The following is a 15,772-nucleotide window of genomic DNA, read 5'->3' as shown; positions in this document are numbered from 1 at the left end:
GGGGGGGCACCATACCTGTGTCACTGCTGGGGGGGGCACCATACCTGTGTCACTGCTGGGGGGGGCACCATACCTGTGTCACTGCTGGGGGGGCACTATACCTGTGTCACTGCTGGGGGGGCACTATACCTGTGTCACTGCTGGGGGTCAATTATACTGGCAGCATGGCACTACTGGTGGCACTTTGTCAAGGGCGCTACTGTGTGCATTTTGTCTAGGGCAGGGGTTCCCAAACTTTTTGGAATCATGGCACCCCGAAGCATCAGAATTATTTTGCGGCACCCCTAGGCTACAGGTTTCTCATTAAGAAAGTTAAAAACAAATATTAAGTTAAATATATTGTGTTTATATCTCATCCTTAGGATAAGTAATGTGGTAATAAACAGTATTCATTTCTGTTTGTGCACAATTTGACTATAATGTTAGACATAAATAACTTGAATTGATTCTGGACCACCAACCCAGGGCACCCCTGCAAGTCCTCCAAGGCACCCCAGGGTGCCACGGCACACAGTTTGGGAACCCCTGGTCTAGGGTGTGTGTGTCGGGGAAAAATGTGCTCTGCTCGGTTAGTACGCCGGAGCTCCCCTGCTGCCGCTGCCTCAGCCGCCTGTCAGTCATCATTGACCATACAGGGGGCAGTATCTGGAATGTTTGCGGCGTCTCAGGCACCTGAACTCCGAGTCCCCCGAGCCTGCTGCCTACGTCACTGCAGTATGGCGGCAGGCTCGGGGATGTTTGGGGGGACTCGGAGTTCAGGAGCCCGAGTCCGGCGTACGATCTTCGGAGGGGGGGGCGGGGCCCTAAAGGTAGTGCGACAGTGGTGCTCCGCTGGAGGCACCACTGGCGCACACCTACTACATAGTGCAGCGCAGCTGAGCCCGGAAAATTTCCAGGCATACCACTCAAGTGGTTAAAAAATAAGGGGAACCCTACTCGGTTTGTTCCCTGATTTTTTCCTTTTTTTTTATATTTTTTTCTTTATTGAAGCATGACATACAGTAAATGCACAATATAAGTGTAGAGCACAACCTGTAGTCATTACAAGTTTGTATACAGGAAGAATAGACGAGTTGCAGCATACGTTTTGTAGCAGTGTCTTTCATTACAATCAGCATAAAATATAAAAGAGAAAATAAAAGAATACGTCTGGATCCGCGCCTATACCCACTCCAGCCCCAACTAGGGGTGCATGGCCCGTTACAGCAAGTGATATTGGGGGATCCTTCATACACACTCGTGTTTCATACCACAGGGTGTTCACTTCCATATCTGCTCCTTCTTAGATTCTGACAGGGTTTCTATAGAACTTCCCACGTTTCCAAGAATTTCTCCGTAAATTTTTCTTTTTGTAACGAAGCCTCGAGCCACTCCATTCTAAAAATATAGAACAATTTATCCAAGGAAAAGTGAAAATGGAGGGGCCGTGGGCTGTATCCATAATTGAAGGATGCATTTTTTTGCAGCCGTGGATACAATTATTAGTAACTTTTTGACTCCCAGTGTTATTCCAGTACGTTCCGGCGTTATAACAAATATCGCTCACTCAGGTGTCAGGGGTAAGCAATTTACTAGATGCTGAGTGACAAATCTCCAAACCTGGATCCAGAATCTCCAGAAAGCTCAAGTTTAATGTAGTATAAATTTATTTATAAAACATTTCCCACACTGCAAGCATGGAAAAGGTTTCTCTGATGTCTAATAAGAAGGAATTTATTGCTAAAACATTTCCCACACTCAGAACATGGAAATGGTTTATCACCTGAATGTAACCTCTCATGTTTAACAAGATTGGACTTATTGCTAAAACATTTCCCACACTCAGAACATGGAAATGGTTTCTCACCTGTATGTATCCTCTCATGTGTAACAAGATTGGATTTAAGTGTAAAACATTTCCCACACTCAGAACATGAAAATGGTTTCTCACCTGTATGTACCCTCTCATGTGTAACAAGATTAGATTTTTTTGTAAAAGATTTCCCACATTCAGAACATGAAAATGGTTTCACACCTGTATGTACCCTCTTATGTTTAGCAAGACTGGATTTATTGCTATAACATTTCCAACATTCAGAACATGAAAATGGTTTCTCACCTGTATGTACCCTCTCATGTATAACAAGACTGGATTTATTGCTATAACATTTCCCACACTCAGAACATGAAAATGATTTATCACCTCTACATAGTCTTTCATGTTTAACATGATGTGATTTATGAGTAAATGATTTCCCACATTCAGAACATGAAAATGGTTTCTCAACTGTGTGACTTCTCTCATGTATAACAAGAGTAGATTTTCTTGTAAAACATTTCCCACATTCAGAACATGGAAATGGTTTCTCCCCTGTTTGATGTCTCTGATGTAAAACAGAATCTGACTGATGTATAGAACTCTTAACAAACTCAGATCTGGATGATATTGTATCATCTATATGACCTGTACTGTGTGAAGTAAGGTCTGAATGATCAGGAGAAGGTTCCTCATGACTAGAGAGACCAGATGAAATATCTGCACTGGGAAATGTTGGGTGTGTATTGGGGATAATGGGGTTTTCCTCTGGAGAATCTTGTCTGATGTTCTTATCTTCTAGTATATAATCTGGAGACACAATGAGATCTCCCTCCGAGGTATTCCTGCTTGTGCGCCCATCTACAGGAAACAGATGAATGACAACAGACAGAATTGTTTACATTGAGAAACAAATGTTCATGGATGTTTTATCACTTACACTGAACATGTCTAATGCTGCGCACACACTGGCCGATATATCGCTGGTCTGTCAGCCAGTGGGTACCAGTAATAGGAATGTAACCAACGTGATCTCTGCAACAGAGCCGATGGCCGATATATATCGGTGCATCGCGCTATGGGCCTGACTCTGGATGACCTGGGACCGAGACCCACAGTACCCGCCCTGAGGATGGGGCTGATGACTCCTGATGTATGATATACACCAGAGAGTGTGGGGAGGAGACTGGTCAGATCTCTGGGCTAGTAACACACAGTGACATGATGTGAGGGGGGAGCAGGAGTATAATAGGGGCTGATGGCTCCTGATGTATGAGATACACCAGAGAGTGTGGGGAGGAGACTGGTCAGATCTCTGGGCTGGTAACACACAGTGACATGATGTGAGGGGAGAGCAGGAGTATAATAGGGGCTGATGGCTCCTGATGTATGAGATACACCAGAGAGTGCGGGGAGGAGACTGGTCAGATCTCTGGGCTGGTAACACATAGTGACATGATGTGAGGGGGAGAGCAGGAGTATAATAGGGGCTGATGGCTCCTGATGTATGAGATACACCAGAGAGTGTGGGGAGGAGACTGGTCAGATCTCTGGGCTGGTAACACACAGTGACATGATGTGAGGGGAGAGCAGGAGTATAATAGGGGCTGATGGCTCCTGATGTATGAGATACACCAGAGAGTGTGGGGAGGAGACTGGTCAGATCTCTGGGCTGGTAACACACAGTGACATGATGTGAGGGGGGAGAGCTGGAGTATAATAGGGTCTGATGGCTCCTGATGTATGAGATACACCAGAGAGTGTGGGGAGGAGACTGGTCAGATCTCTGGGCTGGTAACACACAGTGACATGATGTGAGGGGAGAGCAGGAGTATAATAGGGGCTGATGGCTCCTGATGTATGAGATACACCAGAGAGTGTGGGGAGGAGACTGATCAGTTCTCTGGGCTGGTAACACACAGTGACATGATGTGAGGGGGGAGAGCTGGAGTATAATAGGGGCTGATGGCTCCTGATGTATGAGATACACCAGAGAGTGTGGGGAGGAGACTGGTCAGATCTCTGGGCTGGTAACACACAGTGACATGATGTGAGGGGGAAAGGAGTATAATAGGGTCTGATGGCTCCTGATGTATGAGATACACCAGAGAGTGTGGGGAGGAGACTGGTCAGATCTCTGGGCTGGTAACACACAGTGACATGATGTGAGGGGAGAGCAGGAGTATAATAGGGGCTGATGGCTCCTGATGTATGAGATACACCAGAGAGTGCGGGGAGGACACTGGTCAGATCTCTGGGCTGGTAACACACAGTGACATGATGTGAGGGGAGAGAGCTGGAGTATAATAGGGGCTGATGGCTCCTGATGTATGAGATACACCAGAGAGTGTGGGGAGGAGACTGATCAGTTCTCTGGGCTGGTAACACACAGTGACATGATGTGAGGGGAGAGCAGGAGTATAATAGGGGCTGATGGCTCCTGATGTATGAGATACACCAGAGAGTGTGGGGAGGAGACTGATCAGTTCTCTGGGCTGGTAACACACAGTGACATGATGTGAGAGGGGAGAGCTGGAGTATAATAGGGTCTGATGGCTCCTGATGTATGAGATACACCAGAGAGTGTGGGGAGGAGACTGGTCAGATCTCTGGGCTGGTAACACACAGTGACATGATGTGAGGGGGAGAGCAGGAGTATAATAGGGGCTGATGGCTCCTGATGTATGAGATACACCAGAGAGTGTGAGGAGGAGACTGGTCAGATCTCTGGGCTGGTAACACACAGTGACATGATGTGAGGGGAGAGCAGGAGTATAATAGGGGCTGATGGCTCCTGATGTATGAGATACACCAGAGAGTGTGGGGAGGAGACTGGTCAGATCTCTGGGCTGGTAACACATAGTGACATGATGTGACAGGGGGAGCAGGAGTATAATAGGGGCTGATGGCTACTGATGTATGAGATACACCAGAGAGTGCGGGGAGGAGACTGGTCATATCTCTGGGCTGGTAACACACAGTGACATGATGTGAGGAGGAGAGCAGAAGTATAATAGGGGCTGATGGCTCCTGATTTCTTAGATAGCTGTATTAACAGAACAAGGAAAATACTGTATGCAATAAGTGACTATTCCTCACCTGTGCTGGGATCTGTAGGGATTTCCTCCTTCTTACGCTGCTGATCATCCCTCATATATGTTTCTTCGGTCTCTATATCTTCTTTCTTATCAGCCACATAAGACTCTTCTCTTATCTTCATATCCGTCACATACGTCTCCTCTTCCTCTGTGTCTTCTGCCTTAATGTCAGTCACATACGTCTCCTCTTCCTCTGTGTCTTCTGCCTTAATGTCAGTCACATCCGTCTCCTCTTCTCTCTTTATTACTTCAACCTTAATATCAGACATATCTTCACATTGAACCTACAAATAAATATCACATAAATAATGTCTGACAGTATTGAGCTTACACAGTAGATTATCGATGTATAAGACACACACACACACACACACCTGTTGCAATTCATATAGCGACAGTCACTTTGGTATATTGGGGAGACCCTTATTCCCACCTACCTTATCCTCCTGTGGGGTCCCGTGAGTCTCCTCTGTACAGTGCTGGGAATACAGAGGACGGGAACATCTCTCTGGGGTATCTCTGTTACTGGATCCATCTATAAGAGACACACAGTGACTGAATATATTGTACATGTGGATTAGCAGATTATGTGTATAGGGGACCCCAATACCTGCTCTCCCCTGTACAATAACATGAAGTCTCCTCTTACCCAGTGATGTGAGGGGCCGGTGATTCTCCATCATAACATTCCTGCACAGAACCTTGTGTTCCTCTATATACTCCTCCTCCTGCATAGAGAGATAGACAGTGACATCCTGACACCTAATAGGAAACCGACACACACAGTGATATAGTCATCACCCAGACACATCCCCCGGTGTTACTGTATAATGTCCCATTCCCAGCAGTCACCTCTCCGGTCACATCCCCGGTGTTACTGTATAATGTCCCATTCCCAGCAGTCACTTCTCTGGTTACATCCCCGGTGTTATTGTATAATACCCCATTCCCAGCAGTCACCTATCCGGTCACATCCCCCGGTATTACTGTATAATGTCCCATTCCCAGCAGTCACTTCTCTGGTTACATCCCCGGTGTTATTGTATAATACCCCATTCCCAGCAGTCACCTCTCTGGTCACATCCCCCGGTGTTACTGTATAATGCCCCATTCCCAGCAGTCACCTCTCCGGTCACATCCCACGGTGTAACTGTATAATGTCCCATTCCCAGCAATCTCCTCTCTCTGGTCACATCCCCCGGTGTTACTGTATAATGCCCCATTCCCAGCAGTCACCTCTCCGGTCACATCCCCCGGTGTTACTGTATAATGTCCCATTCCCAGCAGTCACCTCTCCGGTCACATCCCCGGTGTTACTGTATAATGTCCCATTCCCAGCAGTCACTTCTCTGGTTACATCCCCGGTGTTATTGTATAATACCCCATTCCCAGCAGTCACCTATCCGGTCACATCCCCCGGTATTACTGTATAATGTCCCATTCCCAGCAGTCACTTCTCTGGTTACATCCCCGGTGTTATTGTATAATACCCCATTCCCAGCAGTCACCTCTCTGGTCACATCCCCCGGTGTTACTGTATAATGCCCCATTCCCAGCAGTCACCTCTCCGGTCACATCCCACGGTGTAACTGTATAATGTCCCATTCCCAGCAATCTCCTCTCTCTGGTCACATCCCCCGGTGTTACTGTATAATGCCCCATTCCCAGCAGTCACCTCTCCGGTCACCTCCCCTGATGTTACTGTATAATGCCCCATTCCCAGCAGTCACATCCCCCAGTGTTACTGTATAATGTCCCATTCCCAGCAGTCACCTCTCCGGTCACATCCCCCAGTGTTACTGTATAATGCCCCATTCCCAGCAGTCACCTCTCCGGTCAGCAGCTGAATGATCTTGTTGGTGAGTTTCAGGATCTTCTGCTCCTTGTCTCTCCCATGTGTCAGTGAGTGAGGTGGACGCACTGTGATGGAACCCTGGGTCCTGCTCAGTTCTCCTGACACACAGGGATGGTAACCGGGTGTCTCATGGTCACTGGATGTCTTCTTCACCACTCTGTAACCCTGTGTATTGGAAAATACACTATCACTGCATACACTCCCAGTACCCTCTCTTATTGCTATGTGATGTCACCTCCAAGATCCACTAGTCAGGTCACTGTAGTATTAATAGATCAGTGATATCACTGACACTCTCAGATATCCTCACCTCCATAGTGATGTCCCTGTATTATTACTATAGATATAAGTGATGTCACAGTGACGCTCCCAGATCCCCTCACCTCCCCAGTCACGTCCCTGTATTATTACTATAGATATAAGTGATGTCACAGTGACGCTCTCAGATCCCCAGTCACGTCCCTGTATTATTACTATAGATATAAGTGATATCACAGTGACGCTCCCAGATCCCCTCACCTCCCCAGTCACGTCCCTGTATTATTACTATAGATATAGGTGATGTCACAGTGACACTCCCAGATCCCCTCACCTCCCCAGTCACGTCCCTGTATTATTACTAGATATAAGTGATGTCAGTGACACTCCCAGATCCCCTCACCTCCCCAGTCATGTCCCTGTATTATTACTATAGATATGTGATGTCACAGTGACGCTGCCAGATCCCCTCACCTCCCCAATCACGTCCCTGTATTATTACTATAGATAAGTGACGTCACAGTGACACTCCCAGATCCCCTCACCTCCACAGTCATGTCCCCGTATTATTACTGTAGATATAAGTGATGTCACAGTGACACTCCCAGATCCCCTCACCTCCCAAGTCACGTCCCTGTATTATTACTATAGATATAAGTGATGTCACAGTGACACTCCCAGATCCCCTCACCTCTCCAGTCACGTCCCTGTATTATTACTATAGATATAAGTGACGTCACAGTGACACTCCCAGATCCCCTCACCTCCCCAGTCACGTCCCTGTATTATTACTATAGATATAAGTGACGTCACAGTGACACTCCCAGATCCCCTCACCTCCCCAGTCAGCAGGTAGATGATCTCCAGGGTGATATTTAGAATCCTCTCAGTCATGTGACTCTGGTCCTTGTCCATCCTCAGGGAATCAGTGACGTGTCTCATCCTCACGTGATGTCTAGTAAACACTCTGTTTCCTCACCGCTCCGTTGTCTAGGTGTAAATATAATTACAATAAACACCACACAGTACACATGTAACATATTAGGTAAAGGTGCCCATACACTAGTCCGATTTGGGGCCAATTTCACCCGATCCCTATGAAACCTGCCGAGAAATCGGATGTGTTTGATGACCACCTTGGGTCCAATTCACATCGGACCGGAGCAGGAGGTCGGACCTGCTGCCGACCCGCCGACTCGGCCCTCCTCCTGGTGGCAGGAAATGGGGTCACATGGGATACATTGTATGTGAAAGGACAGTATGTGATGCATTGCATTCAGGTCCCAGGTGGCTCGGAGGGGTTTGCATGGCCATACACTGTTGCGATACATCCCAGTAGTGTATGGCCACCATAAGAGAAATCCACACAGAGGCACAACAGCAGCCTCTAATGTTTCCGCACATATAAATACATCATACAGAGAACAATGGGTACATGTACAGTATAAGCGCTATAGTATACCACTACAACGTTCATTGTAGTACATGGTTATCTCAAAGTCATTGTAATGGGGCACCAAAGGCTGCTCGCCCTGTATAATCATCATACAACTACTACTAAGAAGATATCAGAGACTAAAAACCCTGAAAATATTTTTATATCTAATTAATTAAAGTTTTGTAACAGGATAACAAAAGCTGCTCCCTGATAATAATAATAATAATAATAATAATAATAATAAAATACAAAGCAGAGGCTGCTCAACTATAAAATAATAACACCACACCAGAGGCTGCTCCCCCTGTATACTATTTGTAACATTACACAACAGGCCGATCCCCTGTATATTATTTGTAACAGGACGCCACAGGCGTCTCACACCACAGACCACTCCATCTGCATAAATAGGACGCCACAGCCCGCTCCCCCTGCATTAAAAGGATGCCACAGGCCGCTCCACCTGTATAAAAAGGACACTACAAGGCTCTCCCACTGTATAAACACCACACCAGAGGCTGCTCCCCATTTAACATTTGTAACAGGACACCACTGGCCACTCCCCCTGTATAAACAGGATGTTACAGTCCACTCCCCCTGTATAAACAGGATGCTACAAGTCACTCCCCCTGTATAAACAGGACACCAGAGGCCACTCAAACCACAGGCCACTCCAACTGCATAAACAGGACACCACAGACCGCCCCCCCCCCCTCTGAATAACAGGCCACCACAGGCCGTGTGCCCCCCCCCCCCCCATCCTGTGTAATAGGCCGCTACCCCCCTATGTAGCAGGCCGCTCCACCCATGTAACAGGCCGCTCCACCCATGTAACAGGCAACTGCAGGCCGCTCACCCCCTGTAACAGATATCCACAGGCCGCTCCCTTTCTGTGTAACATGCCGCAGGCTGCTCCCCCTGTATAACAGGACGCCGCAGGCCGCTCCCCCTGTATAACAGGACGCCACAGGCCACTCCCCCTATATAACAGGATGCCACAGGCCACTCCCCCTATATAACAGGACACCACAGGATGCTCCCCCTGTATAACAGGACGCCGCTGGTCGCTCCCCCTACAGTATATAACAGGACACCACAGGCCGCTCCCCCTGTATAACAGGACACCACAGGCCGCTCCCCCTGTATAACAGGACAACGCTGGTCGCTCCCCCTGTATAACAGGACGCCACAGGCCACTCCCCCCTATATAACAGGACACCACAGGCCGCTCCCCCTGTATAACAGGACGCCGCTGGTCGCTCCCCCTATATAACAGGACACCACAGGCCGCTCCCCCTGTATAACAGGACACCACAGGCCGCTCCTCCTGTATAACAGGACACCACATGCTGCTCCCCCTGTATAACAGGGCACCACATGCTGCTCCCCCTGTATAATAACACCAGGGCAGCACAATACCATCACCTGCTGCCAGATACAGCAATGTCTTCTCTCGGTCCCCCGTAAGTGCTGGAAGTGAGATGCCTCAGGTAGGATCAGCAGCGCTGCGCCAGCAGGGAGCCGAGATTCTGCCGCCACGGACACGGGGATTGGTCTTCGGGAAAATGGCCGCCGCTCCCTCACACAGGGGACATTCTTTATGGAGCCTTACTAGGCGTCGTATTTACAGCACCGAATCTATCAGCCACCGGTGACCGCACCTCACAGAACTCTCGCTCTATGCATTCTATCAATGCAATTGCCGCTTCTATCAGTCCGGCAGTGATGTCTCATTGTGTGTCCTCATATAGCGGCGGCCATTTTGTTGTGGGCTGTACTCAGCTCCCAGACTCCCCCGCGGCTGTAGCCAAAGTGTATTTCCTGTGTGGGGCAGAGTGGGAGGAGCTGTGTTACCAGGGAAACGTCCCTTCCTGGTGTGCATGGCAGGCAGGAGGGAGAGTGCTGCAGCTGGCACCAGGTGACCCCAGGTATTATACTGCTAGTAACAGCATAGTAGTGATTGCTGGGTGTGAGCCATAAGGGCACTTACAGGGGAGCTGCTGCTCTACTCACACAGGCTGCAGTATAATACCAGGTGTCAGAGTCAGTTTCTTGACATCCTAGGCAAAACTAATGCCCCCCCCCCCTGAGTAGAGTCGCTAGTCGACCAATAGCGGTATTTAGGAGGAGGAGCCGCACGGTGTAAACAAACGCAAAATGCGGCTTCTCCTGACAGTCCGCACTGGCTCGGGTTTTGGTTTGTTATTTTTTCTTCTTACCTGGATGCTACTTGGAACGAAGCGGACCGATCTACGCCGGAGGAGCCTTGTAAGTATCATTTCCTTCCACAGGTACCCCCTGAATTTCTTCAGGACCAGCGGACGGATGGCTGCAGACTTACCTACAGGGTCAAGATAGGGGGCTTTTGTCCCCTGTATATTTGGAACCAGGTCCGGCTCAATGAGCCCTGGGCTGGTTATGCTCAAGAGAGGGGACCCCACGTTTTTTTTTAATTTTCTTTTTTAACACAAAATCGCACATTTTCATGACTAAAAATCGCACATTATCGCACTTTTTTGCCCGGTAATATGCAAATTCTCGTAAAAAAATGCGATTTTAAAAAATGCGATAATGTGCAAGTTTGGAATGTGACTAAAAATCTCATCCCATTAAATGTCACCCATGGAGTCTTCTTGCACACTGATCGCTCATGTCACTGTAACCATGGGAATAAATCACAGCAGCAATAGAACTGGAACATCAGCATCTGTAAATACTCTGTTTGTTGTATCACTGTCTCCTTTGTAAAGCGCAACGGAATATGCTGCACTGTATAAGAAACGGTACTTGTTTCCTAGCACGGCCACACCGATTTACATCGGGGTGGTCGTGTCGGAAAAATCGGGTCGATCGCATCGCATGCGATGCGACCGACCGATTTTGGACCCGATTTTTTTTTTTTTATGAAATGTAAATCGGGTCCCTGGGACCCGATTTTACATTGAATTCAATGTAAAATATTCCCAACCCCCCCAAATGTCCCGGCGTACACCCCACCCCACGATAGACGCCAACCCGAAGTGTGGCGAGCGCAGCGAGCCCGCGAGGGGCGGCGGTGCGCGTCCTCCGACCTTTTCATTCCCCTACTATCCACGTCGGCGTGGAGTTGAGAATAGAATAGTGTGGCGAGCGCAGCGAGCCACCGAGCCCGAAGCGTGGCGAGGGGACGCATATAACTTCACAGGTATACGCGTGCGCTCGCCACGCTTCGGGCTCGGTGGCTCGCTGCGCTCGCCACACTATTCTATTCTCACTCCACGCCGACGTGGATAGTAGGGGAATGAAAAGGTCGGAGGACGCGCACCGCCGCCCCTCGCGGGCTCGCTGCGCTCGCCACGCTTCGGGATGGCGTCTATCGTGGGGTGACGACGGGGACATCTATAATGTGAAATGGGTCATATTGGCCCATTTCACATTTTTCACATTTTTTCAAGATTTCAATGTTAAAAAATATTTTAACATTGAAGCCTATGGAAAAATCGGGGGCATCGCGTCGGGACCATTGTTAATGGTCCCGACCGACGCGATGCCCCCGATATTTTACCTTTCCCGACACGATTTCAATGTTAAAATATTTTTTAACATTGAAGCCTATGGGGAAATCGGGAGCATCGCGTCGGGACTATTGTTAATGGTCCCGACCGACGCGATGCCCCCGATATTTTACCTTTCCTTCAATGTTAAAATATTTTTTAACATTGAAGCCTATGGGGAAATCGGGGGCATCGCGTCGGTCGCGTCGGGACCATTGTTAATGGTCCCGACCGACGCGATGCCCCCGATATTGTGCCTAGCCGGCTAAATGGACCTGATTTCAAAGGAAATCGGGTCCATCGGGGGTAATCGTGTACCTTAAGTTAAGGTACACGATTACCCCCGATTGTGGCCGTGCTAGGAAACAAGTACCTAAGAAACTGTTAATAAATAAATAAATGATAGATGCAGTCAGTCAGCCAATCAGATGTGGCCTCCTCTATTACATGTTAGTAATTTGCACCAAGTGTGGGGAAGCTGCAAGTAATCAGCCCTGTAATAGACACAGATTACACTCTGGCCACATCTGCAGGACCCTCCGCCCCTATAGCGTACACTCAGTCAGCACTGATACACCTATGTGTAATGCACACGTGGTAAGAAAATGACCAGAATGCATATGTGCCTATCTCTACATGTGCCACTATACAGATGGAGCCAGATTCCCTGCGCTGGCGAGAATCGCTCCATCTGACGGGGAGGCGCGTCCCCGCCGTTTGGCGGAATCCCTGCCGGTCTCCTCTTCAGGGAGACAGTCAGGGTTAGGGGGGGTCCGGGGAGGCAGCGTGAAGCGGCAGTGAGCTCAGTCGGAACGGGGCATGTAAGCCCCCCTTTCCGGAGGATAGCAGGGGCTGGCGATTCTATCACAGCACCAGGCTGAATGAGCTGCGCTCAATCTGTATCACCAGCCCAACGTAGGGATTACACAGTGCATCCGGAAAGTATTCACAGCGCTTCACTTTTTCAACATTTTGTTATGTTACAGCCGTATTTTAAAATGGAATAAATTAATTTTTTCCTTCAAGATTCTACAAACAAAATTATAACATTATTGGAGATTTTTGATAATTTATTTAATATAAAAGCTAAGAAATCACATGTACATAAGTATTCCTAGCCTTCACTGCGCACCTTTGACAGCAATTACAGCCTCACGTCTTTTTGACTATGATGCCACAAGCTTGGCACCTTTGTTTGGGCAGTTTTGCCCATTGCTCTTTGCAGCACCTCCCAAGCTCCATCAGGTTGGATGGGAAGTGTCGGTACACAGCCATTTTCAGATCTCTCCAGAGATGTTAAATTGGATTCAAGTCTGGGCCACTCAGGAACATTCACAGAGGTGTCCTGAAGCCACTCCTTTGATATCTTGTCTGTGTGCTTAGGGTCATTGTCCTGCTGAAAGAACCATTGCCCCAGTCTGAGGTCAAGAGTGCTCTGGAGAAGGTTTTCGTCCAGGATATCTCTGTACATCGCTGCATTCATCTTTCCTTCTATCCTATTCATGGAAATCTCCAGAGGGGCTACCATGTGCTTTTTACTAAAGGAGTGGCTTCTGTCTGGCCACTCTACCATACAGGCCTGATTGGTGGATTGCTGCAGAGATGGTTGTCCTTCTGGAAGGTTCTTCTCTCTCCACAGAGGAATTCTGTAGCTCAGTGGTCCTCAAACTATTTTGCTCTGGGACCCATCAGACAAAATAATAATTACAGGACCCCAGCAAGTTACTGCAGAAGGTCATCACATTATATGTGTAGTCAGCAGGCAGCACATACATGGCAGCATTGTGGAGAAAGAAAATGATGTGAGGAGTCTAAAATAACAGACAATTCAGCAGATTTTTAGACTCCTTCAATCACTGACTGAGATTAGAAAAGTCATCAGCCTGATGGTCAGCAACATGGAGTCGTGACCCCATACTGAGAAGGTCGGGACCCACTTTGTTGTCAGGACCAATGTTCCCTCTAATTTTATGAAGGCTGTGTGCTGCAAAAGATTTTGGCTGTGCAACTTTGGAAGGAAATTTTATTTTTTGTGCGTCACTTATATATAACTGGAAAAAGACGTTCAGCATTTGTGTTAACTTTGCTTCAAAATGATATTAAACATTTAAACATTCAAAACACAGCACACAATGTAGTTAATGGGTGAAACACACATTAATTGAGTCCACAACTGCAAAAAGGGACCACTGCTGCTTTGTGCGCTCTGCTGTAATGTCTGTGCGCACGCTCGTCGAGTTGTGTGCGCGCGCGCGCACGCGTGCACAGCTTAGAGGGAACACTGGTCAGGACCCACAGTTTGAGAACTGCTGCTGTAGCTCATTGGGTTCTTGGTCAGCTTGCCTAGAGCCCTTCTCCACCGAATGCTCAGTTTAGACGACCAGCCAGCTCTAGGAAGAGTCTTGTTGTTTCCGATCTTCCATTTACGGATAATGGAGGCCACTGTGCTCATTGGGACCTTCAAAGCATCAGATATTTTCAGTTCCCTTCCCCAGATTTGTGCCTCGTCACAATCCTGTCTCAGAGGTCTACAGACAATTCCTTTGACTTCATGCTTGGAGGTGCACTGTGAAGTGTGGGACCTTATATAGACAGGTGTGCGCCTTTCCAAATCCTGTCCAATCACCTGAATTTACCACAAGTGGACTCCGATAAAGCTGTAGGAACATCTCAAGGATGATCAGTGGAAACAGGATGTACCTGAGATCAATTTTGAGCTTCATGGCAATGGCTGTGAATACTTATGTACATGTGATTTCTTCATTTTTTTAACAAATTACCAAAAATCTCCATAAACCTTTTTCCATGTTGCCATTATGGGGTAGTTCGTGTACATTTTGAGGGTAAAATTTAATTAATTCCATTTTGGAATATGGCTGGAACATAACAAAATGTGGAAAAAGTGAATACTTTGGAGGGTATATTAGTTTGGAAGCTATATAACACACATGTGGTCTGCTATTACTGTGATACCAATATCTAATAGAATAATGGCTGCAATATATTCCGTACCTCAGTGATGTGTTCCAGTAATACTTAGGAGTACTCACATTACATGTATGTCTGTGGGGTAATAACGTTATCACATGCTATTCTACTGTGGGACAGATTTATTGAGCAGCGGCTGATTCTCTCTAGTTTTACCTAAGATTCCAAACTGCAATAACTATAAATTCAAAACCGTGTGGGTTCTACATGTAATATAAGGGAATCTAGCACTGCGGCTTTCATCAACCCCCAATACTCAGTGATGGTAATATACCTTGGCGTATATTATCTGTAACTAAATCCATGTCTGCTTGGTATTTACATTAATCATATACACAGCGGTCACAATATTTAGTATCGATTGTGAGAACATCGGGTCATATGTGCTTTATTTTCGCCTATCATTCATCACCACCGTGAGAAAGGCCGCGGTTACAGCGCTGCACGGTGCCCCGGTGTCTCTGTGGGTCCGGCACTCACACAGTAAGGACACTATAGCACGGTACAACTGCACCTTTATTTTCATACACACTAGTTACATATATAACACACTAACCACTGATAACCCCATATAAGGGTAACATTACACTGCACAGTTAGGACTAGAACTACTGTAAGAAACACATAAAGGAGGCGTGGCCACGGCTGAGCGCGAGTGAGGACGTGTGAGGCAGCGCTCTTCCCCAGCACCATTCGTTTGAGGTGAAGCAGAGCTGCGTGATCCTGCTGGCCGGCGTTCACTTCCTGGTCTCTGTCTCTGATGTGGTGGACGACACGGCGGCTCCCTCGGCTGACGTGGTGGATGAC

The 15,772-nt window shown here is 47.7% G+C and overlaps 1 protein-coding gene across 2 annotated transcripts; it reads right to left on the bottom strand.

Annotated features, from left to right (window-relative positions):
• Window positions 1–930: 930 nt before the first annotated feature.
• On the bottom strand, window positions 931–10,234 carry LOC146010172 (uncharacterized). Of its 2 annotated transcripts, none has more exons than XM_083151150.1 (7): window positions 9,864–10,234; window positions 7,844–7,996; window positions 6,722–6,913; window positions 5,543–5,621; window positions 5,331–5,428; window positions 4,895–5,177; window positions 931–2,656 (listed from the first exon to the last, which is right to left on the bottom strand). In XM_083151150.1, exons 2-7 carry the CDS (start codon window positions 7,946–7,948, stop codon window positions 1,650–1,652), a joined length of 1,764 nt encoding a protein of 587 aa, XP_083007276.1. In that variant the 5' UTR covers window positions 7,949–7,996; window positions 9,864–10,234; the 3' UTR covers window positions 931–1,649. The 2 variants fall into 2 exon arrangements, with proteins under 2 accessions (XP_083007276.1, XP_083007275.1); XM_083151149.1 differs by having other exon boundaries at window positions 9,870–10,234.
• Between the last annotated feature and the right edge of the window lie 5,538 nt (window positions 10,235–15,772).

This window comes from Crinia signifera, chromosome 6 (genome assembly GCF_055691185.1).
Source record: "Crinia signifera chromosome 6, ASM5569118v1, whole genome shotgun sequence".
NCBI classification, from domain to species: Eukaryota; Metazoa; Chordata; class Amphibia; order Anura; family Myobatrachidae; genus Crinia; species Crinia signifera.
The sequence above is the reverse complement of the archived record's forward strand: the minus strand, read 5'-3'. Positions and strand labels throughout refer to the sequence as shown.